The sequence below is a fragment of the Hylobates moloch genome, unplaced genomic scaffold, assembly GCF_009828535.3.
Source record: "Hylobates moloch isolate HMO894 unplaced genomic scaffold, HMol_V3 SCAFFOLD_20, whole genome shotgun sequence".
Taxonomy (NCBI): Eukaryota; Metazoa; Chordata; class Mammalia; order Primates; family Hylobatidae; genus Hylobates; species Hylobates moloch.
Genome location: NW_026652295.1, coordinates 50176781 through 50202418, shown reverse-complemented (window position 1 = coordinate 50202418; position 25638 = coordinate 50176781). Strand labels below are relative to the sequence as shown.

The 25638-nt window shown below is 45.5% G+C and overlaps 1 protein-coding gene across 1 annotated transcript in view; it reads left to right on the top strand.

Annotated features, from left to right (window-relative positions):
- The window catches only part of TRAM2 (translocation associated membrane protein 2), a 75132-nt gene that overhangs the window by 26962 nt on the left and 22532 nt on the right, over positions 1 to 25638 (top strand). Inside the window, exon 2 of the mRNA XM_032141600.2 lies at positions 14656 to 14719. Within this exon, the coding sequence (XP_031997491.1) occupies positions 14656 to 14719 (64 nt within the window). The remainder of the gene's footprint in view (positions 1 to 14655; positions 14720 to 25638) is intronic.

The following is a 25638-nucleotide window of genomic DNA, read 5'->3' as shown; positions in this document are numbered from 1 at the left end:
TGGTGAGACTTAGAATCACCCTTGCTTCGTAAAGTGATGGCGTATTAAATGCTTCCACTTCCATCTTTTGGCTGGTTCAGATAATACTCAAGCACCACTTAAACCCATTTCCTTCTCTTGCCCCAGTGCTTTGCACACTAGCCCTCAGGGACCAAGAGGAGTTTCTGGTGCAGCATAAATGGGATTCTAATCACCGTGTCTAATTACTACTAGTCTTTGAATATCTATATCCAACAGGAAATGGCTTTCTTGACAGTTTCACATGCAGGAGCTTGGCCTCACGTATTTGTTAGGTAACTGATGAAATTTAATTGTTTAATTATGAAATATGAGATGGTTTTTTAGAGTTTTGTGGCTGAAAAGAGTTTCAAATTTTATGTTACAATGTTACCTCCTTTATACTTTGAGGGAGACAATCATTTCTTTATCTTGGCTTGAATCATTGTGGGAAGCAAAGCTTTGAAATGCGCACCATGCTGGAATAGATGATATCCCCACTGATGAACTCAGGAGACAGACAGTTGATTTTGGGCAGCTTTTGGAAGGAAGGAAGGGAGGAAGGGAGGTAGGGAGGGAAGGAGGGAAGGAAGGGAAGGAAAGCTTTAAGGGGTCTGAGGGCCAGATATACTGTCTTCCATTTTAGACTAGTTCATTTGAAACAAACGGGCACGGCTGAGATCTGAAGTTGGACCACACAGTGGACAGCCCCCGTAAAGCCGTCACAACTATCCTAAGCTAAACCATTGTATCTCTAGGCCTTCTCCAGTCCTTTCTCAGTGCCATTATGATTCTGTTCTAACCCTCACCTGCCCCCTTTAATCCACTTTCTGTACATCTTTCTGGCTCAAATCACCCCCTCCCAGAAATCTTCTCAGAGAAGGTCCAGAAATCTCCAAACCCAGGGCAGTAACGGATGTTTTTTGGGTCTCTCCTTTTTGCCAAGAACACTGTGGGTATGGAGATAAATAAAGACGTGAGACATGGTCTCTGCCCTGGAGAAAGCAAAGGAGCTTCCACTTGCCCTTTGCCTAACGCTGTCCTGATCTATGACATCTCTTGTCTTAAATGAACCCTTTATGCATCGAGGTCTCATTTTGATCATTAGATCTTAGGCATATCGTTCAGGTAGCATGGTGATTAACAGTCCAGATGTCACGGTCAGATGGATCTTGGATTCTAGTCCTGCTTCTGGGGCTTATTAACCATGCGCCTTGGGGCGTGTTGCTTAAGCTTTTTGGGCCTCACTTTTCTGCACATTAGGGCCTCTGGGAGCATTAAGTGAGATCATTTCTGTAAGTGTTCAGAGCAGTTCCTGGCAGGTGATAGAAGTTCAGTGAATAGTAGTCATGTAGCAGTTCCTTATAGAGTTGGAGGTTAGATGAGGTAATCCTGTTTGGCGTTTAGCACAATGCCTGGCATTTCATAAGATCTCACACGTTAGATGTCATTGTCGCTCCTTGCAGGGTTGCTGAGGATTATTTGATGTAATTGTGTAAAGTGCCTTTACCTTGCCTGGCTTGCAGTAAATATTCAAAGAAGAGTGGTTGGTTTTATCGTCTTCGTGATAATGAAGTTGGAGTAGATGTATAGCCTGACTCTGGATTCTGGTCCTGAGCCTTTGAGAGAAGGAAGTGGGTCTTGTAATTGCTTTCATCTCCAGTAGCATTGTGCCTTGCCCAGAGCATGTGCTCAATATTTTGTGATTGAAGAATTGATTTTTAAAAATGTTTATATTTTGTTTTGTAGGGACAGTGCTTAACAAAGACATATTACTAGGGTGTGAAAGTGTCTTATCAGCCAGCTGTGTGCACATGAACAGAAACACACAAACACACCATACTTCTAATGCTTCCTGTGACATATCTGTTTAGAAAACCCGGTGTGGCCATTGTCAGATCTGGAATTGCCCCATGGTTGTGGCAGCAGTCACTGCGGCTGTAGAATGTGAACATGGATCCTGGCCCATGGCCAGGTGCTTATCTGCATGTCTGTGGGTTCTGATTCTGAACTCTATCAGTCCAGCCGACGCAGTAAAGGCTGACAGGCTGAGAGGAGACCGGAGGCCTCCCGTGGCCCTCCACCCCTTTGGCACCCTGACAGTTCTCCGCCTGGGAACGTGCAGAACAGTCATCCCTTGTAAATCCATCCAGGTGGCCCTGCCTGTCCCTCTAGAGAAATGAATGAAAGTAAAGTCACAGCTGCTGAGAGTGGCAGTGTAGCATCGGTTCAAAAGAATTGATTAAATAGCAGAAAATTTCCCAGCCCCTTTGCGAATATAGTGGAGGGAGGATGTTAATTTTGTTTTTGCCTCTCTCCCCTCCAGCTCCTCTGAAAGTACATTAATTCATGGGGTGTTTATTGAGCATCTTCTCCATAGCTGGTGTGTGTATCAAGACAAGGTGTCCAAACTGCACAAGCAGCAAGGGTCTTGGGGAACTGAGAAAGGGCGTGGTCTTAACAAAAGCTGCCCAGGCCCAGTGTTCCCTCTTGGGCATCCCTCTGTGCAGCCCTGGATCTCAGTTCCTGAAGAAATACCCACTGGGTTGGTGTAATTCCCAGGAGATCATCCTCTCTAGGACCCCTTGTTTTTCTGCATATCCAACCACATTTCTCTCCATGGTCCTTCTCGTCACCACACATGGCCCAAGCTTCTCCCACACCTCCCTGACTGTCCACTCCTCTCTAGCTCCCGATCTCTTTGCTTTCCTTCAGAGTTGCGCTGCTAGACCGAGCAGTCCACACTTCTGTCTCCACACTCCCACTCCATGCTCACCCATACACACCAGCTCTGCCCCTTCTTTCCTCCAGCTTTGGCAGCATTTACCAGTGACCTCTGGTTTACAAATCTGATGGACACTTCACACATTCATTCCATAAATATTTATTAAGTCCCCACTATGTGCCAAGCGCTATTGTAGGCACTTGGGACCCATCAGAAAACAAAACAAAAACCTGCTCACGGGCTGCTCACATTTCAGTCCTGAGTTGACTGGTCCTGCCTGGGGCATCTGCAGGTGTGCAGCTGACTCCATGCAATGGTCTCCTCCCTGGGCTGCTGGGCTCCTTCTGGGTTTCCTCTGGCCCCTCTGACTGTGCCTTCTCAGCGCCCTTCTCCCCTCTCACACCCCCAGCCATCTACAACACCCTGTGAATATCTGTCATCACCCCTAGCACATTTTATTTAAATTGGACATTTGTGTGTCTGTTTCCTGAACAAGACCTGAGCACCACTTTTGGCCGTTCCCTCACCTTAATTAATTGTGCCATCAAGTCTTTTGAAAATTGCCTAGCACCACCCCAGGTCTGTTGCCACTACGTAAGTCCAGGCCTGGATGATCTCTTCTTGCAGTAACCTAAGTCTCTGTGCTGCCTGGCTCACCTCCCACCTCCAGCCCTTTCTCTGCACTGTGAGCAGAATGAGATTTGTGCAATGGAAATCACCTTGGGTCGTCCCCTGCTTGAAAACCATCAGTGGCTACCTCTCGCGTGTAGGATGAAGTTCGATTTTTATATCTGCTGCTGTAAAGGGTCCTTCATAGGACCTGCCTTCTGCCAACCTTCCAGCCTCACTACCATCCATACACAGGCCCCTCATTTTCCCAGGGAGTCACTTTCTCCTTTCTCTCTGCTTTAGTGCATGCAGTTCCCTCAGCCTGTAGCACCCTTCCTGCCTCCTGTTTGCCTCTTCAGCCCTTCAGAGTGCAGATCAGGTAGAACGTTGCTGGTGAAGTTTTCCCTGGGGTGGGGCAGCCTCAGTTCTCACAGTCAGGAGCCTCTCCATCCTGAACCGCCCATACTTGCCCTGTGAGAATGATGATTCTGTTGTGTTGTAAATGCCTTTTTTGCATACTGATTTATCTGTCTGGGCTGCACATTTGAGTGGTGGTACCATTCCTACCTGGGATGGTGGTGCCGGCTGTGGGGTTGGAGCAAAATTCCTGAGTGTGGGAGTGGGGGCAAAACATGAAAAGCAAGGTAGGGCCACCTTGGAGTTGGAATGTCAGCATAGGTCCTGATTCTCTCCTGAGCAATAGGGAGCCATTGGAGGACTATGGAACGGGGCCTGTGGAATTTTAAGATGGATCTGTTGTCTTTTCCAGGGCTTGGTCAGAGGGAGATGGCAGAAACAGCACCTGGGGGTGGTTCTTCCAGCTCCCCTCGGCAAGGCCATGGCCTTGGTTCCTGCTTGGGGTGTGTGTGCAGTAGGTGGGGGTGGGATTCGTAGCGGCGACTAGGAGAATGAAGGAAGAGAACCGTGCTCTCCATTCCTTCCCTACTCCTGCAAGGCCTTGGCAGGAGAGCTGCTTTCCTCTTTCCTTCTCTTTATGTGTGTCTGTGTCCGCCCCTCCTTATGCTCTTACTCTGTGATTTTCTTACAGAGAGATTATCTGTGCTTGGCAAAAGCTTAAGGTCATTCGTGTCCCAGGCAGTTCCTGTCCCTTCTTGTAGCCCCCTGAAAGAGACTTACTCAGTGGGCCTCGGGTGGGGGACACCTGGCCTCCTGGACCTTGCTCCAAGGCCTGTATTCAGCACCAAGTGGGGTTTTGCACATTGAGCCATGGCCGAGGGTGTCTGATGCCTCCTGTCAACCTCTGAGACCCAGCTGTGAGTCCAGATGGGGGTCCAGCCTCTCCATCTGATTTTTGGTTTTCTTCCTGGGCCACCTTTGCCCTGCATGAAGTCACCATCAGATTCCTGGGATGCTAGAGCTTGCAATGGAGACTAGCCTAGCAGGACTGAGAAAAAATCCCCAAGTCTTTTTATATTTTAGTTAAAACCCACTTTCAAGTTAGTCTAATGAGATTTTATATGTATATAACTGTGTATGTGAGAGAGAGAGAAACCTTGGGATATGGTATTTAAATACTGACATTTGCCCAGGCTTTGTTTATTTGGCTTAGGGGTATGCGGAGACTGGTTTGTGGCAAAGTGTGGGGAGTGTTTACCTGAGGCCCTGCCTTTGGTGTTAGATTTGTATTTCCTGTTCATCTGTAGCACATTTTCCCGGGAACTCTTGCCTTTTATGTTGTTATTTTCCTTCTCCACTTTGAAGATGATTCTGAATATCCCCTTGTGAATATTATTTGCTGACAAACAGAGATGTTTGAGTGCTGGATGTTTTTCATTAATGTTCTTGGCCTTGGTTTAAGACGCTGGAATCAAATCATCATCATGAAGTTCCACTTATCGGGGTTCCCTCACGTAGGTGGTCATTGGCCGGTCTTTGTAGACTCAAGCAAGATGGACTCAAACGCCAGTGCCGAGTGTGTTAGGATGCATTTCCCACAGGAGGAGGATGCACTGTTGTAACAGAGAGTGGTAGGAAACCAACGTGATTCAGAACTTAGACACACATAGCAGAGGTCCCAAGCCTGACCCTGACTTCTAAAGCTACTGGAATGGTACCATGGCCAACTCCATGGGGCCCCTCATTTAAGCTCTTTTACTGACACACTCCTCCATGGAGTAGGGGTAGTATGGAAACTAGGACACAGAGATCACACATCTAACATTTAAAAAACTCGTATTTTCACTTTCCGGCCCCAGTTTGCTTAGTTTAATGATAGGCGGAGGTTGACATCCAGGGTCAAGGCCTGTCTTTATGTGCCCCTACACAAATACCCAGAGGAATTTGAAGGCTTCCTGTGAGAATTGGCCTGCAGCCCTGCTGACGGGCCTGGTTTATGGGCCCTGGAGATGGCTTCAGCCTGCTCCATCGCTGTGTGAACTCACGGTTCATTTTCTTTCTTTTTTTTTTTTTTTATTATACTTTAGGTTTTAGGGTACATGTGCACAATGTGCAGGTTTGTTACATATGTATCCATGTGCCATGTTGATTTCCTGCACCCATTAACTCGTAATTTAGCATTAGGTATATCTCCTAATGCTGTCCCTCCCCCCTCCCCCAACCCCACAACAGTCCCCGGAGTGTGATGTTCCCCTTCCTGTGTCCATGAGTTCTCATTGTTCAATTCCCACCTATGAGTGAGAACATGCGGTGTTTGGTTTTTTGTCCTTGCGATAGTTTACTGAGAATGATGTTTTCCAGTTTCATCCATGTCCCTACAAAGGGTATGAACTCACCCTTTTTTATGGCTGCATAGTATTCCATGGTGTATATGTGCCACATTTTCAACCTACTCATCTGACAAAGGGCTAATATCCAGAATCTACAATGAACTCAAACATATTTACAAGAAAAAAACAGACAACCCCATCAAAAAGTGGGCAAAGGACATGAACAGACACTTCTCAAAAGAAGACATTTATGCAGCCAAAAAACACATGAAGAAATGCTCATCATCACTGGCCATCAGAGAAATGCAAATCAAAACCACAGTGAGATACCATCTCACACCAGTTAGAATGGCCATCATTAAAAACTCACGGTTCATTTTCTTAGCAGGCTCTAATCCACGTGCCTAGCTCTTCAGTCAAAATGTAGGGGTCAACATGCTGATGTTTGAAACTTTCAAGGTGGTGGAGAATAATTTAAAATGGTTGCAGCAGATCACTGTCTGCCAACTCTTGCTTTCTCTAAGAGCAAACAAGCAAATGAAGGCAAATATACCTGGGTCCTGCCTGGTCCAGCTACCCTGAGTCTGTGGAGACCTTGAATAATCCTTTTATTTCCCTGAATACCAGGAAATGCCAGAAGTTCCTTGGGGATGATTCTCCCTGGCACCCACTCTTGTTGCTTGCTGAAGATTAGTGACAGACAGGATGTTGCAGACACATCTATACTGATTAGAATGACCCTCCTCTCTTTTTGCTTTCTGTCTTAACGGAGCAAAAACATCTTTAAAAACTACAGCTGAAATGACACTGTGCTATACCAGTGAGGGGTTTCTTTTCTGTAGTCAAGTCTAAGATATTACCTAATCTCAACTCTCCAAAAATCACTCACAACCTGAAATTTTTCACTCCATAATCCTTTCTTTTTTATGTTATTATTTTTAATGTATCAATGATACTGCATCAGAACAGGTGGCTTTTGGCCAAAAGTAAAAACATTTTGTTCTGACCAATGTGTGTTTTACTCATATCCAAACACAACCAGTAATATGAACTCTGCCCCATGATGCAGGAGAAATAAATATTAAGAATGTCACTATTCTGGAAAATTATTTTGCCTGAGCATTTAAAATTTTTTATGTAGTTTTTAGCTTCCATAAGGAATGGTTTATGAGTATGCTATGCTATCCAGATAAGGGGAAAAGCTACTTGGTGGGGGCAGGTGGGTGTGAGTGAGAGTGAAGTATATAATCAAGTGGTAAGTATTAGAAATACCTAGTCAGTGCTTTTTTTTAGGGGAGGATGAGAATATATATATTAAGGCTCTCAAAGAAGTAATGCATTTACTTCAGGCAAATTCCTATGTTTTATATAAGGCTATCTATAAAGCACGTAGAAGGCCAAGTTCAAGCTATACCAGCATAAATTGCATAAATACACAGTCTTCTTAAAGTTATAATTAACTTGTGGATATGAAGGCAGTGGGGAAGGGCTTTCCCTAGGCCACCCTCTGTTTTTCAGTACCCAATTAATTTCCCAAATTGGGGATGTATATTATGGCAAGTTCAAGCTTTATTCTCTTTTTTAAAAAGCCCAACTTCAAAGATTTTTTAAACCCTTTATTGTGACTCTTTCTACATTCCTCTGTATCCCAAAATAAAGTTTAGACTTTTAAATCAATGACTGTAACTAACCAAGTAATATAATTTTATCGTGGCTATTCAAATTGCGAGTTTTTTTCATAAATACACAATGTCACTTTTAATCTAAAACTGCTATCAAAACTGTTAATAGTGAGTCTATTCAACATCGTGATCACAGGCTTGTAGAGCATCTGTTGTGTGCGTGTTTGTTTATCTTTGCCTGATTTTTGTATCAAGGCACTTTTTCAGGTGAAAAACCAGAATCTCTAGGCGTTGCTAAAAGCCACACAGAAAGGTACTGTCAGAACTCTGCCCCCTGCGCTTCAGGCGCTCAGCCCTCGCAGCCAGCCTCTGGCCCTTCAAAACGGAGATTTTCAGAAAGCACAAGTGAAAAGCGTCTTTGTTTCAGCTGTATCTGCCTTTTATCGAGCAGTGGAGGGGCTGCAAACCCACGTCCATCACACCCTGACCACATACCTGGCGCATGCAGGTGATCAGTGGGCTTGAGACATAAACACTCCAGGAAAAAAGGCTAAAAGACTCTTTTGTTAAAAACAAAAAAACAAAACCCAAAAATCTCTTCCCCACCAATTGGGCGTAACTTTCCAAGGTTTTCTTGTCTGCCTGAAATTTTCCTATTCACTTCCTCTGCAGAAAGATGCAAAATCAGTCTGGGGAAAGCCTTAGTGAAGACCCTTTGGCTTCCAAAAACAGGCCAAGCTGGGAGAAGAAGGGAAGTTTTAGGTACCTAGTTTCCCAGCCTCGGCAGGACCTGTCACTTGGCTTTACCCTGTGTTTCTCAGGAAGAAAAAATGCGGGTCCTCGCTGCCAGTTGTGGGACATATGTGTCTCTGTGTTTTGTCCTTTAGGTGAGAGGGATGGTGTCCATGGGACAGAAGTCATTAAGAGCAGAGCTGCTCCTGTGAAAATAAGGCCTTCTGTACCCTGTCTGCCCCCAGGGGCTGGTCTGCCCACACAGCCCCTTCCAAGTGCCAATGCATGGATGTGTCTGCCAAGAAAAAAAAAAAAAAAAAAAAAAAAAAACAGAATAAACCGAACCAAAGGATTTAATACTTAAAGGAGAAGCCATGAAACTGCTTTCATCACAGTTCTTCTCTTTCATCTTTGGTGACCAGCTAACAACTTGCAGTGAAAGGAGAACCTATCTGGACATCTGGAAGCCTAGGTGTACCCAGTGCCTGTGGCTGGCAGGTGGTGGATTAACCTGAGAGGCCTTATTTTCTTGCTCTGTCAGACATAGATAATACCCAGACCTTACCTTCACAAAGTTGAAGAAGCAACAATATATTTTAAACTTCTGGAAAGACCTCTTAGAAAGTTTGTCGGTGTAAGGTTGCGTTTTGGGCATTGGAAAGTAAGTAGAATCAGGTAAAGTTTGCCTTTTCGAGCTGAGGGTGAGAAGGACCTTTAAGGACATTCGTTCTGAGCTGCTCCTTTGCTTTATCCTTCCCATGCTTATCTGTGAAATGGGGACATGATTAGTACCTATCTTGTAGGGTCATTGTGGGGATGACATGAGATAGACTTATGTGAAGCCCTCGGACTCATGCCTGGCACCGACTAAGCACTTGATAGCATTAACTGTTGTTGTCGTTGTTAATGGATGAGTGAACGGGTCTAGAGAGGTGAAACGTCCTGCCCAAGGTCACCCAGCTGGCCCACAGCAGACTTGGGACTGGAATCCACATCCACCATGCTTAGCTGGAAGCGGCTATTTCACCAGCATCCTTGGTCTAGTTGCAGCCAAGAGCTCAGGTTCATGTGCCCCTAATGCAGCATGGCATGTGCAACAGTTTCGGTTTGTTATGGCTACACAAGCATGCTCAAGGCCTTTGCCTTTGTGTTTGATGCCCTGTTTTAGTTAAAAATTTAATGAAACTTTCTGTCTTTCTCACTGTCTCTTTCTCTCTGTGTATATGTGTGTGTGTGATGTGACCCTTCCTACATACTTCAGTGTTCTCCTTTTACATTAGTGTATTAGCACGTTGTCACTTTTAACCTTTTACCCACTGAGCTTGGCATTTAAAATGCTATTAAACTCAATAGTGTTTCCTATAAACAGCCTTAGAGGGATGAGAAATAATTGGAATGACATTTTTAATAGGCTCCTGGTTCTCAGTCCTGTGTGCTACAGGAACTCAGCCGGTGCTCGCGGAGAGGGACTTGTTAGTGGTTTCATCCGTAGTCTGAGGTCGGGAGAGGGTCATGGAGTGAAGATTTGGGGTGCTAAAGGACCTTTTAAGGCACAGAAGAAGGCTGAAGAAGTAAGTCTGCTCTTGACTAGTGCTTTTTGCTTTTTTAATGGATGGATGTGGTCAATCTAGAAGCTGATCACTCCTTTGTGGCTGCAGAAAAGCTTGGAGCCAAATTTCTGGCCACCTTTAGCCAATGAGTAGGACTTCCTGGAATGCGTTTTTGTGGATCAGCCTCATTCCTTGCTTCTTTTCTTTGCCTAAAATGCATATTTTTTGTGTTCTTTCCTGCTTCCATTTTACATTACCATTCTATTCTATGTGCAGTATTGTGCGCCTCCTAAGTTTGTTTTTAGGGCAAGGTTTTTAAAAAATCAAGTTGAATGTTGCCTTTTCTGCTTGTATAGTTGTGAGGTCTCGGGAGCCTACTTTATCTCTCTGTGCCCCAAATTTGGCTTTTTCATCTATAAACCAGGGAAACTGACACCATCTTGTTGAGTCATGGTAACGTGGGAGCAAGCATGGCTGTTTACAGAGAAAGTTGCACTTTTTAGAATGGCTTCTGCTGCTACTACCAGGGGGGCTAGGGATGGAAAAATACTGGGATCTAGTATTTTTGTCATGATTATGGTCGTAGATCCTGTTCTCTCAGAATCATGTTCAGAAAACATGTTAAGCATTCATCTGCAGTCACTAAATATTATAGCTGCTTACAGTATGAGTTTGTCAAATAGGAATTTATGAGAAACCTACTATTCACCCAGCTCTGGGACAGACCGAGAGAGAGAGGACATACATAGAAGAATAATCGTGGACAGATGACAGGATGAGGGTCAGATAGCTGAGCACAGCACCGACTCTCTCCTGCTTAGTTGCTGTGTTCATTTAAGCATTTGCTGAGTGCCACTCTGTTCTGGGACAGTTTGAAGCCGTCCATGGATGTGTGCCTCAAACAAGGCAAGTCAGATCATCAAGGCAGGTCAGATCGCCACGCTCCTACAGCTTATGTTTCCCCAAGGAAGAGACAGTTTAAAAATAAAGATAAATGCTTTAGAGCTGTACGCTTAAAATGGTTGTTTTGTTGTTGTTGTTGTTGTGTAAATTATACCTGAATACAGTTGTTAAAAAAGAAAAAAAATCTTGGCCCTCATGGTGCCGACGTTCAGGTTTGCCCTGATACGTTTGATCCTTATTATTTGTGGATTTTGTTTTTGCAAATTCGCTTACTTGCTGAGATTTATTTGTAACCCCCAAATCAGCTTCCTTGGTCATTCACAGAGATGTGCAGAGCTGCAAACACTTTTGGGTTGCCCAACACTCACATTCCCAGTTGAGGCCAAACAAGGCGACACTCTGCCTCCCGTTCCTGCTCTCATCCTGTAGACAGATGTCCTTTTCAGTCTCTTTAGTGCCACATTTTTTGCATTTTTGTGCTGCTTTTTGGTGATTTCACTATTTAAAACTGGCCCCCAACTGTCATGCAGAAATGCTGTCTAGCGTCCTAAGCGTAGGATGACTACGATGTGCCTCATGGAGATAGCATATGTGGTTAGATAAGCTTTATTTTGGCATGAGTTACAGCACTGTTGGCCATGAATTCCATGTTAATGAATCAACAATATATGTTAAATTAGGTGTCTTTAAACAGAAACACACATAAAACAAGGTTATGAATTGATCTGTTGACAAAAATGGGACCAGAGGCTTGCAGGAACCTAACCCTGTATTTCTCCCAGGAGCAAGGTTTCAGTGTTCACTAGTTCAGTGTTTGCAGTGACTTGAGAGAACATAACTCGTGTGCATGATGACAGTTAACTGTATATGTTGGGTGAGGGCAAGAATATATGTAGAGCCCACATACCAGATGTCTATCTTCCTTTAAAAAAAATGCAAAAGTTCTCAGACTTGGCAGCGCATCGGAATGCTCTGGGGAGTTTGACAAAATGCCCATGCCCCCAAGAGTCTGGTTTAATTGGCTGGGGTGTGGCACAGGCAGAGAGATTTTAGAAGCTCCCCCAGGGATTCTAATGTGCAGCCTAAGTTGAACACCAGCGCTCTTCACATTGAATGGTAATGTGTCTTAGAAGTGGACCCTGGCCAACTGAAGGAGGCTCTCTGGGGGCCAGCAGCACCTCCTCATACCCGCCCAAGATCCAGAGCCCAGGGGAGGGTGTCCGGTTGGCCCGGCTCCTGCCCCGAGGAGAGGTTCTATCCCCTCCATCCTCCCATCCCCTGTAGTGACCCCACACACATCCGATGCCCACACACAGCTGGAGAGAGGATTCCCTCAGGAAACCCTGGTGCCGTTAAGAGAGGAGAATGGATGGCAGACAGCCCAAGCCCCACAGAGGTCCACTCCACCCTGTGCTCTAAAAGACATGTGCATTTCCTGAATGAAATCAAATGGGAGATATGTGCCTAGGCAGAGTAGAGTGTTGGTTAATGCCTGCCTGCCTTCCTCCTGGCTCCTCTTTTCTCTCATTTCTTCCAACTCCTCTGATCTTCCTTCACAGGGATTTCAGGCTGAGAAGATGAGGTTTATTTTCAGAGGAGTCATGTCAGACAATATGAAGTGTTAGGTGGTTGGGCCAGGAATGACCTATATGAGCAGAGTTCAGAGAGGGAGAGCCAACATGGCTAGTGTGGTCAGGAGGGGCTTTGTGGCAGAGCTGGATTCAGGTGGCTTAGTGCCTGGACAGGTCTCACAGAGAAGGCCGTTGGTGATAGAGAACAGCCTGAATGATGGCACTGGGGCAGCTCCCATGACAGAGGGGGAATAAGTACAGCTGAGTGAAGCTGACTTGGCTTTTGATTTTTCATCTTAAGCAACGAGCCGTTACTGAGCACTTACCGTGTGCATCTGGGCTCCTTACCTAAGAGGGGCTGCGAGGATAAATGGGACAGGACAGCACGGTCCCTGCCTGTGGGACTGTGAGGAGTCCGATGAGAACTGTGGAGGAGGTGAGAGCCTGATGCGAACTATGAACAAGGGTATGGAAGTGATAAAAACAGCAGAGCATGACACACAGTGCATCCGGCAAGCAGAGATCATGCCCCTTGAACAGCTGGGAATGGCTTCACAGAGGTTACAATTGAGGTGGGTCATGAAGGGATGCGTGAGATTCTAATCAGGAGAACTGTGTGTGTGTGGTGGTGGGTATAGGAAAGATAGGACACAAATGAGAGGGGCTAAAACTCCCCAAAGGAAGTAGTGAGTAGAATGTATTGGCTGAAACCCAGCACATCTGTTCTAAAGAAAATACAGGCAGTTGGACAGGAAGGTAGGTTGAGAACACTGAAAAAGGTCTTGACCAAAGGTAATAAGGTTTTAGGGTGGGGATTAGGAAGACCTGTATATTCGGATAGGGCTCGGTGTTTTTTATCACTCCTCTTAGCTAATCTCATTTGGGTTTTTCCCCGCAAGCCTGATAGGACATGTCTAAGGCTGCAGCACAAAGACACGAGAAGGCTCGTCCTGCATCTCTGTGTACAGAGTAGATGACACCCACTGAGTGGGATGGGTCTTGTTGACCAGGAGAGTGGGGAGATTTGCCCTTTAAAGGAGAGGGTTGTCTCTAGAGGTAGCTGAGGATAGTGACCTCTCACTGGCATGTCTGGGCAACACAGGGCGTCTGTGATGTATCACTCACTCATTTCCATGCTGCCTTTGCCACTGTCCAGTGTGTTTGTCCTCCACCCTATCCCTTACATGTGCATCCTTCAAACCTCTGTTAGAGAAGAACCAGCACCCCTTTATTGACGAGGTGTCTCCAGAGGGCGCTTGGGAAAGGCCTGGTCCTGGGCCTCCTCCTCACCTGGCCTTGATGCAGGTTTCAGAACAGTGTGGATGGTGGTTCTCAGGCCCACCTGCACATCTGAAACCTCTGGGGAGCTTTGAATAACGCTAGCAGCTGGGCCAGCGCCACACCAGTCTGTAGTACCCAAACTAGCTGAGTTATTACAAACATCCCTGATTTTATGGACAAGCAGACTGAGGCTCAGCGTATAAGATTACTTGCTGGTAGTTACATAGCAAGACAATGGTAGAGCTGGCATTTGAACCGAGGTGGTTGATTCTTGAGTCCAAGCTTCAAACCCCCAGGTTTTGTCATCCCTCCCCTGCTGGCTAAACTGTCACAGTACTGATTTGGCCATTCGTAACTAGGTGGCAACCACAGTTTTTTGTTTCACAGCACAACTAAGATTTTAAAGGCAGTTTTTGAAATAAACAAACCAGCAATGTGGGATGTTACTTCTGGCCCCATGCCTCCCAGTAAGGTAGATGTGAAATTAGCAGCTGGAATTCTCTGTTTCTGAAGCTCAGGTGTCAACTTTCAGGGCTGCTCTCCAATGCACAGGCAGCCAAAGTGCTGGGGAAACCTCAGCTAGGCCCTAACCTTCTTGAAGGTTGTGACTTTATTTATTAGTTTCTGTCTTCCACAATGCTGATGCACAGAACTAAACTGATAAATATCTGAATGAATGAATGGCCGACAGATTTGTACTATTCACTTGTGAGCTCCCGTCCTGCCACGCACAGCTTGTTTCATCTCATCTGCAGTGAGTACCAGTCTAGATACCATCTGAGTCTGAGGGTACAGGTATTGAGAGGTATGTCATTAAAGAAAAATAGAACAAAAACTAGTGCTAACTCTGCATTAGGCGGAACCCTGCAGTCAAGAGGTTTGAGGGTCTAAGATGTAAAAGGGGCAGTTAGCAGCTTCCACTTGTTTCTTTTGATGTGGCCAAAAGCTAAACTGGAACTCTTTTCCTTTGTTTTACAGGTCACAGCCAAGACTGCCTTTCTATTTATTTTACCTCAGTATAACATTAGCGTGCCTACAGCAGGTAAGAATCACTGGTCTCCATCTTCTCCTGGCCCTGTTAACCCTGAAGGACCTGGAAAGCTTCCTTTTCCCCATCTGCGTACAATTTTTTTTTTCCCCCATGATGGAGTCTCTGCTCTGTCACCCAGACTGGAGTGCAGTGGCACAATCTTGGCTCATTGCAACCTCCACATCCCAGGTTCAAGCAGTTCTCCTGCCTCAGCCTCACAAGTAGCTGGGATTACAGGCGTGTGCCACCACGCCCTGCTAATTTTTGTATTAGTAGAGAAGGAATTTCACCATGTTGGCCAGGCTGGTCTCGAACTCCTGACCTCGTGATCTACCCGCCTTGGCCTCCCAAAGTGCTGGGATTACAGGCATAAGCCACCACGCCTAGCTGTGTACAATCTTTTTAGATATTTAAACCAGCCTCTGGCAGCCTCCACCACTGAGATTGCAGTGGTGCAGCATTAACAGCTAAGAACTTCCCTCTCTTCTGCTCTCTCTCTTCTTCATCAGAAGAGGACCTGCTGCACCACGTGGTGCCCCGTGCAGCTCCTACTCCTCTCTCCAAAGCATCTAACATTGAGTTCTGTTGGAGACAGGATGTGAGGCATCATGACCATTGATCTGTTCTCCAGAGCATGGCTTCCTTTTAACATTTTCCACGAGGAGAATGGGCAGGATGTTACGTTTTGGTAGTGCATGGAAGCATGGTTGGGGCCCAAGGTGCTGCACTCTGACTAGGTTGGGGTAAGGACTAAACCTCAGGTCCAGCCACAAGTCTTGTCACAGGACTGTTGTTAAGGCCCACTGACTAGAGCTGCTGCATCACCAGCTTCCCCCATAGTGGCTGAGCATTTCCAAGCACTTACAGGGAGCCCAGCCAGCATCATGCCAGGTAGCAGAGCGGCCTCACAGGCAGTTCCCAGTACAGTTGAGGGGCTACAGCTCAAGGAGCAGCAGGGCCAGGCAGGTAAATCGCTGAACTGGACAGGGGAGAGGGTCTATCTAAAGGAGTAGCTGCTGCTCACTTCCAGCCAATTGTCACAAAGGAGTGTAAACCCTGTGTGCCTAAGAGCTTCCTTTTCCACTCCCCACAAAAGAATCCACAGAAATCTCTTTTTAGGTAGAAATACTCTGATTTTTAAATGTTGCCAACTAATTTAGAAATTCTGCAAACACCATGCGGGTCAACATTGTGTAAATCAAACCAACACATCTGAAGGCCGAGTCCAGCCCTCAGGCACAGGTCTGCAACTTTGGGTTTCTCGGATCCCGCCACCAGCACCTGACTATCACTCCTTTCTCAGTGGCAAAGTCCTGGGTGTCCTCTTGATGAACAAAGGAAGGACTTTTGTTTGCTGAACGTAGTTCTCTCCTCTTTATTCGTTTTTTGTTTTTGTTGTTGTTGTTTGTTTGTTTGTTTTTTTGGATGGAGTTTCACTCTTGCTGCCCAGGCTGGAGTGCAATGGCGTGATCTCGACTCACTGCAACCTCCGCCTCCCGGGTTGAAGCGATTCTCCCGCCTCAGCCTCCCAAGTTGCTGGGGTTACAGGCATGCGCCACCATGCCAGGCTAATTTTATGTTTTTAGTAGAGACAGGGTTTCTCTATTTTGGTCAGGCTGGTCTCGAACTCCCGACCTCAGGTGATCTGCCCACCTTGGCCTCCCAAAGTGCTGGGATTACAGGCGTGAGCCACCGTGCCCAGCCTTTTTTTTTTTTGGATGGAGTTTCGCTCTTGTTGCCCAGGCTGGAGTACAATGGCGCCATCTTGGCTCACTGTAACCTCCACCTCCCGGGTTCAAGTGATTCTCCTGCCTCAGCCTCCCAAGTAATTACAGGTATGTGCCACCATGCCCGGCTAATTTTTTGTATTTAGTAGAGAAGGGGTTTCAGCATGTTAGTCAGGCTGGTTTTGTACTCCTGACCTCAGGTAATCTACCCGCCTCAGCCTCCCAAAGTGTTGGGATTACAGGCATGTGCCACTGCACCCGGCCTTTTCCTCTTTATAGTAGAGAGGTGACTTGTCTTGACTTTAAGATGAGATTCTTTTCCTTGTCTGGCTCTGCCAGCTACTAGCTAAAGGACTTTGGGGGCAAATTCCTGAAGCTGTGGCTCATGGAGGATATAGCCATGAATCTTTCCTGGGCCCACCATCCCCTGCAGTCACTGTGGCCAGGCTTGGAAGGAAGCCATGCTTTTCTGGGGCAACCAAGTCAGTTTCTTCGTCTGAGAGTCAAACTGAGGGATATTGGCAAGAGAGGAAGAAAGCTCCATGCTACTGAAGAGACTGGAGAGCATCTCTGCCCTCAGTGGGCCAGGAAACATGTGGCCAGCACCAGTGGTCAGGAAGCAGACAGATGCCCGCTCATCCCAGGGCACACTCTAGTGCTGGAGGGCACGTGGATGATGTGGCTCAGGGCTATGTGTTCTAAGTCAAATCTGGGCTTATTACTCTTGCCTCTTGAAAATCCTAATAACAGAGACTTGGCTGTACTCAAGATTTACTGATTTATTTTTTAGTTTAAAAAAACTTTAAAATATATATAACATAAAATGTACCATTGTAACCATTTGTAAGTGTGTAACTTAGTGGCATTAGGTACATTCACATTGTTGTGCTACCATCACCACTATCTATCTCCAGAACTCTTTTCATCTTGCAGATTGAAACTCTGCCCACCAAACCCTAACTCCCCTTTCCCCACCCCCTCTAGCCCCCAACAGCCCCCATTCCATTTTCTGTCTCTGTGAATTTGACTACCTTAGGTACCTCATATAAGTGAAATCATATATAGTATTTGACCTTTTGTGACTAGTTAAAATTTATTCTTTTTTTTTTTTTTTTTTGGAGACGGAGTCTCGCTCTGTCACCCAGGTTGGAGTGCAGTGGTACGATCTCGGCTCACTGCAAGCTCCGCCTCCCGGGTTCACGCCATTCTCCTGCCTCAGCCTCTCCGAGTAGCTGGGACTACAGGCGCCCGCCACCACGCCTGGCTAATTTTTTGTATTTTTAGTAGAGACGGGGTTTCACCGTGGTCTCGATCTCCTGACCTCGTGATCCGCCCGCCTCGGCCTCCCAAAGTGCTGGGATTACAAGCGTGAGCCACCGCGCCTGGCCAGTTAAAATTTATTCTTAAACACTTTTTCAAAATACATTTATGTGAGTGATGTATAACTCTTAGAGAAAAATTATAACACAGAAAACCATAAGAAGATAAAAGTCACACAGGACCCCATCACCCAGAAAAAAAACTAAAGTTAGAACGTTTTGGAATATTGATTTATAACACAATTTTTTGTTATTCTAATATGATGAACCTTTTTGTGTGTCATCAATTATCATTCCATTCAACCAGATATTCTGAAAAGCTGCAGGATGTTTCTTAATAGGGATTACCACAAATTATCCAATCAGCCCCATATGGATATTTAAGTTTCCTGTTTTTATTGTAAATAGTACTACAGTGAACATTCTTGTGGCTAAAGTTTTACATTTATTTGTGATGACTTTCTTAGGATAACTTCCTATTACTGGAATTTGTGTGTTAAGTAGTATGTAAAGGTTTTATGTATGTATTGCCAAAATACCTTCTGCCATTTAATACTCATGACCCATAAACCCTAAATTTAAAGTTGTTTCGTAAATATAAAATGCACAGGATTAAAAAAAAATCAGAATGCCAGTTTATAAATGTCTATAGAGATAGCCAGTTATCAAACATTGTGCTGGTGTTTTCATTACATTTCTCCCTGAAGTCAACTTACAGGGGATGCTGGATCATACCCCACATACCCAGAGCTGTGTTACTAATTTACCATGAGAAGGAATTATCCTGGAGACCAAAAAAGTTGATGTGCATGTGATTGGGCATCCTTTTATTATAAGAAGGGCTTATTTGTGAAGCCAGATCACGATCAGAGGGTTGATTTTTGAGTTTGAAACCTTCCCAGAGACATTGGCAGACGAGTGATATCCTCAAGCATTCTTCTCACAACAGCATGAGAAGCAGAGACAGCACACTCTAGAGCTGAACTCAGACCCTCTGGGCAGAAAAAGCTTCCTATAGTGTTTGAGTAAGGCGGAGTGGGGGTAGTGGAGTGCCACTGTGGATCATGTCACATTTGCTTAATTAATTAATCAAGCTAGGCAAATATTTGTGTGCCCATTGTGGGCCAGGGTCTGGGTGTAAAATAATGTACAGAACCCATCTGATCTCTGATGTCATGAAACTTATCATTTATTAGAGAGAGTTAGGTAATAAACAAGTAAACAATGAATTAAATTGTAGTTGTAACAGGGTGATGAAGGAAATGTACAAGGTTATGTGGTAAGGAAAAACAAAGGGGTGGTGACAGAAGATGTTTCTGAGTATGGGGGTTGTGTTGTGTTGTGAGTAGAGAGAGAGGTCTGGGCAGAAGAAAGCACTCCGGGCCCAGGGACCAGCATATGCAAAAGCCCTCAAGTGAGGGCGCAGACACCTCGGCGGGTTCTAGTAGCTGTACATAGGCCAGCGTGACTGGAGCCAGTGGGGTTTGGCATTTTCCCAGGGTGGGACTATTGAATTCTGCTCCTGGAACCCTCCTCCAGGCCCAGAACAGGCCTGGGTAGAGGAAAAGGTACAGTGAAGTACATGCTAAATGGAGGGGGTTTCAGTTACTTTCGAAAGAGAAGATAAAGTGTTTTAAGTAGCCTATCTTTTATTTAAATCTTGCCATTTGGGGCTGTTGGAAATATGACAAGCAAATAATCAAGAGAGACAATGAAATCAGGATAGCCTGCTTAATTTTGTTTTGAGCTTCTTAATCACTAACCCAATACGGTAATGTTTGGTTTGTAAGAACTGGAGGAAAGCAAACTTCTCATGGGAAAAAACACTTTACAATAACAAGTCTGTTAAGGTTGTGATTTTTAAAACCCTCCCCAAAATCTCCTTAGATCGTATTCTACTCTTGGAAATGTACCTTTTTTTTTGTATAACCAGGGTAAATTCTGACCTCTAAGGTTTCTTCCTTAAGTAGTGTGTAACTTGCTCAACGCAGCATTTAAAACTGAATTTTAGTAGAGCCAGTAACTGTTTTCATACAAAGGGGTCCATCATTTCCAAATCCCTGTGTCTTCCTCAGCGGACGTTCCCAAGTTCTAAGGAACAAAGCTAATAAGTAATGTGGATGAGGCTTTTTCTTGACGGTTTTCTTTTGCCGTAACTCCCTCTTCTTCTATACTCGTTTCTCTTCTTCCCAGCTCCCAGTATTAGTTTCCTAGGGCCGGTGTAACAAAAGTACCACAAACCTAGTGGCTGAAACAATAGAAATTTACCATCCCAGCCTTCTGGATTCTAGAATCCCGAGACCACGGGGCCAGCAGAGGGGCCGTGCTTCTCGGAAGGATCTGGTCCAGGCTTCCCTCCTGGCTTCTGGTAGTTCCTTCACATGTGAAGTGCCAGTCTTCACACGGACTTCTCCTTGTGTGCATGTCAGTCTGTGTGTCCAGATTCCTCTTTTTCATAAGGACACAGTCATATTGGATTAGAGGCCCAACCTACTCCACGGTGACCTGATCTTAACTAACTACATCTGCAGAGACCCTGTTTCTAAATGAGGTCACATTCTGAGGTGCTGGGAGTTAGGACATCAACCAGAGTTTTGGTGGAGGTGGGGGAGACACAATTTAGCTCATAACACCAGCTATAAATTTATGATTTTGTGCATTATAATCAGCTGGTTAAAAAGATTAAGCTTCATTCAGAGAGATGCACACAGTAGTGGCAGTGATGCATTTATGCATCCTGGTGGAGCCCCTGCCACCCTGGCGTCCTTGAGGTTTTCTTTAAGGACAACAGTGATGAAGCAGGAAATATTCCTTTACTAACTTCCTGCTCTCCTCATTCCTGCTTGCCTTTCTATTAGCAAATAAAAATTCAGGACTGCCAGTTAAATTTTCAGATAAACAATAAATACCTTTTTAAAAGTATAATTACGTCCCAAATTATGTATGAGATAGCATTATACTAGAAAATTAATCATCATTCATCTGAAATTCAAATTTAACTGGCCACAACCATCCACCCTGCTCGGTTCTGGCAAGGAATAAAATATGTGTTTTCAGGTCTTACCATTACACACTCTAAGCCTTCTTTCTGATTAAACTACCACAAAGTATCTAGTGTGTGATCAGAAATGTATAGACTATAAAGGCCAGAAAAGAAAAGCTTGATTCTTCCCACAGGCAGACTCCAGGCCTGCTGGCTTCCTTTCTGATCTAGAACAGTTGAGCCCAAACGGGCTAAGCATTTAGCCACAAGGTTGTCTTGGGTTGTGCTACTAATTTGCTGAATTGTCTTGAGTGAAACACTTAACACCTGGATCTCCATCTCCCATCTGCAAAATCCAGAGTGATGACCACCCCCTCAACCCCAGTAGTTCTTATAGACAGGAAGCCCTGGGAGTCTTCTGAAGGGCTTGCTACTCAGATTTTCTGTAGACCAACACCATCGGCGGCACCACCACCTGGGAACCTGTGAGAAACACAGACTCTCAGGCCCCGCCGCAGACCTGCTGCATCAAAACCTACATTTTAACAAGAGCTCTGGAGATTCCTGTGTCCCATAAAGGCCGAGAAGCACGGCTTTAAGTGAAGTGGGCGAAAATCTCTAGTTAGGCTTTCAAATAATCCTGCGCTTCTAACCTCAAAGGTAAGATAGGGAAACCCCTAAACCCAGTAACTCATTTGCATCTTTCTGTCCTTTTCTAGTTTTGGTTTTTCTATAAATATGTGGTCTGGGAAAGGTGGGGGGAGGTGGGGAGTATCATTGGTGGAGTTAGTTTCCAACTGGGGCTATACAGCTCCCTAAGAAGTCATGGACACGTTTGTGGCTGGGCATGGTGGCTCACGCCTGTAATCCCAGCATTTTGGGAGGCTGAGGCAGGCGGATCAATCGGTCAGGAGATCGAGACCATCCTGGCTAACACAATGAAACCCCATCTCTACTAAAAATACAAAAAAATTAGTCGGGAGGCTTAGGCAGGAGAATCACTTGAACCCAGGAGGTGGAGGTTGCAGTGAGCCAAGACTGCGCCACTGCACTCCAGCCTGGGTGACAGAGTGAGAAAAAAAAAGTCATGTACACGTTTGTAAGGCAGTGTGGGCAGAAGTTCTGGTAGCTTTGACGTTGCTCAGCCTGCCTGCTGCTGCACACCTAGAACACCAAGGCTGAGGTTGAGGGAACTCTTCGAGGGGAAGGTTTGTTTTACGGTGATCAAAAGTAACAAAGATCCATCCCTGGGCCCTGAGGATCCCAGTTGGCTTTATTACTACCATCTGCTCTGTTGCGTTTTGCAGCCAGAGATGAAAGGCCTGAGAACCTCCTACACCATAGCTTGGCCATTGTTCTCTCAGCCTCTTCTAGGATGAGACTCGCTACCGTCAAAACAACCTCAGACAGATGGTTTTAAAACCTCATTCAGCCAAAGGCCTTTTTCCAGGGCTCAAAATGATTCTTGTTCCCTTTGCTGGTTGGCAGGAACTAGTGTTGTCTCCTGTTTGTATCATATACTTAAAAGATTGACATCACATATCAAGCTGAGCCCCTCTTTGTGAGATGAGCTCATGGGGGTCAAGAAAGGAAAGAGACAGGTGGGCAGCGGTGGCTCTGGAGATGGAAGCCATACTTGATTACGGATGAAAGCTACCTAATCAGTGGCCCATACACCTGGAGGAGACTTGAGACTCATCTAGCCTGGCCTGCTCCTTTTATAGCCAAGGAAACTGAGGCTCAGAGAATTGATTCGTGCTCCTAAGGATGCACCAGCGAGAGCCAAGGAGGGGCTGAGGTGCTCACACCTGTACAGCACCAGGGTTCTGGAAAGCTTTAGAAAAGCTGGGTTTATCAAATGGGGCAGTGGGCATAGGCAGTCCCAACTAGGGAGGTAGAGACTTGGCTCTGTCCTGACCCTGTTGAGCCAAACAGCCACAAACCTCTCTGGCCCTGAGGTTCTGTTTGTATGAGTAAGAGAAAAACCATGGCCCCCAGTGTCCCTGGCCTTATTGGTTGGCCATCTGAAAAAGAATGGGGAGCCTGTGACGCAGGACTTATGGCCAGCCCTGGACTTGATTTTTTTTTCCAATAACTAAAACTTACTAAGTGTAACAATTGTGCGGAAAGGTGGACAAATCATGTGTTCAGCTCAATGAATTTTCACACACTGAACACCTCCATGCAACCTAGAAGTGTCTTCTTCAGACGCAGCTTGATTTTTATCCAATTCCCTGTCGTAGCTCGGATAATTTATCCCATTCGGTGTGGAGCTTGTAAGGTTTAAATAAGCAGAACCACAGAGTGGCTGTGGCTGATTGTTAACCAGCCTGAAGCCTGCGGTCAGCGGGAACGGTGGCCAGAGCCTGCAGACCCACATCTTTGAACTGCTGCACTGAGCCCCCAAATGTCTCTTCTCCTAGTGAATCATCTTGCTCTTCCCCCCCCCCCCCCCCCCCCCGCACCCTTTCTGACTTGGACCCCACCCCACCCCACATCTTTACTTGAGCTTCACTTTCCTATTTCTCCTGATCAAATCATTTCTTCTATCTAGGTAATTTTTTTCTTTTTTCTTTTATTTTCTTTCCCTTTTTTTTTTTTTTTTGAGATAGAGTCTTGCTCTGTTGCCCAGGCTGGAGTACAGTGGCGCGATCTCTGCTCACTGCATCATCCACCTCCTGGGTTCAAGCTATTCTACTGCCTCAGCCTCCCGAGTAGCAAGGACTATAGGCACCCGCCACCACGCCCGGCTAATTTTTGTATTCTTAGTAGGGATGGGGTTTCACCGTGTTGGCCAGGTTGGTCTGGAACCCCTAACCTCAAGTGATCTGCCACCTCAGCCTCCCAAAGTGCTGGGATTACAGGTGTGAGCCACCATGCCCAGCTGGATAATTTTTTTTTCTAATCAGTTGTTTTTACTGAAATAATTTTTGTCAATTTAACAGTGAGTTTGTTGAAAGTGTTATTTTTTCATGTAAGTTTAAAAAAAAGCCTTAATTAAAAAAATTTTTTTTTGTATGTGATTCTTGAGATTTTTTTTTCTTTATAGCTCTCAATGAATTTTAAAAAGTTCACACCTTCCCCTAGCTGTAAGCATTCTTCACATGAGGCAGCCTATGGAATGCATGTGTCATGCCCAGGCGATGTTGTATGCAGAAGCCACAGAACTTTGAAGTACAGTGGAGTCTGTAGCATGTGCCTAGCACCTAGGAATCCTTGTATATTTCTTTCTGTAAAGCTACAGGGAGGGTTACAGCCTTATAAAAAGGAATGGTGCATGAAGAAAGCAATGCAGTCTGGGTAAGGTGGCTCATGCTTAAAATCCCAGCACTTTGGGAGGCCGAGGCGAGCAGATCACTTGAGGTCAGGAGTTTGAAACCAGCCTGGCCAACATGGCGAAACCCAGTCTCTATTCAAAATGCAAAAAAATTAGCTGGGTGTGGTAGGGCACACCTGTAATTCCAGCTACTCAGGAGGCTGAGGCACAAGAATCGCTTGAGCCTGGGAGGCAGAGATTGCAGTGAGCTGAGATTGTGCCACTGTACTCCAGCCTGGGCCAAAAAAAAAAAAAAAACCCAAAAAACAAAAAGCAATGCAGAAACCCGGGATCTTATCAACTTCTCTTCAGCCCTTCATTCATCTTTGCTACATTGTTTTATGTCATGGAAGTATCCTTTCTTTATCTTCCTTCCTTACTATAAAAATGGAGAAAATACATTACAAAGCATGCAATGTGGGGTTAAAATGGTAACTTTGAAGATCTGTCAGATCTTTAATTCTCTGGCGCGCGCGTGTGTGTGTGTGTGTGTGTGTGTGTGTGTATGTGTGTATTTCCTAGGATGGCCATAACAAAGTACCACAAACTGAATGGCTTCAACAACAGAAATATATTGTCTCACAGTTCTGGAGACCAGAAGTCTAAAATCAGGATGGTAGCAGGGTTGATTCCTTCTGAGGGCTGTGAGGGAAGGATCTGTCCTAGGTCTCTCTTGGCTTGTAAATGGCTATCTTCTCCCTGTCTCTTGTCATCACCCTCCCTCTGTTTGTGTCTGTCTCTGTGTCTAAATTTCTCCCTTTTTAGAAGACCACCAGTCATATTGAAACAGGTCCCACTCTCATGACCTCATTTTAATTTATCTCTGTAAAGACTCTATCTGAATTAGGACTTCCAAGTATAAAAATATGTATATATTTATTTATTTATTTATTTGAGACAGAGTCTAGCTCTGTCGCCCAGGCTGGAGTGCAGTGGCACAATCTCAGCTCACTGCAGCCTCCACCTCCTGGGTTCAAGTGATTCTCCTGCCTCAGCCTCCTGAGTAGCTGGGATTACAGGCACCTGCCACCAAGCCCAGCTAATTTTTGAATTTTTAGTAGGGACGAGGTTTCACTGTGTTGGCCAGGCTGGTCTTGAACTCCTGACGTCGTGATCCACCCGCCTCGGCCTCCCAAAGTGCTGGGATTACAGGCGTAAGCCGCTGCGCCAGGCCCAAATATTTTTTAATGGAGGTACAATTCAACCCATAACAGCCTCTGTGTGTGTGTATCTATGCTTTTGTGTCTGAGAACTATGGTGATGCTTGTAGTTAAAACACCACTGGTCACATCTTCCAGGTTGGGAGGCCACAGAGGGAGTAGACCAGCAGTCTGGAGAGTGGGAACAATGCTGCCCTTGGAGGCTGCTTGCCCCATGCCTGTCTTAAGCTCCTCTTTTTTCCCTGCCACCTAGTGGAGTGGGGCAGGCCTTCAGGGTTTAATGAGTGCACCTTCTGTGTGATCTGAAGGGGCATCAGGAGGCAGAGAGGCCTGGTGGGGAGCTAATGGATTTGGCCCTGGCATCAGTAGCACAGTTGAGTCCTGGCCCCACTGCTGCCTAGCTGCAGGTCCTGGGGGCACAGCGAC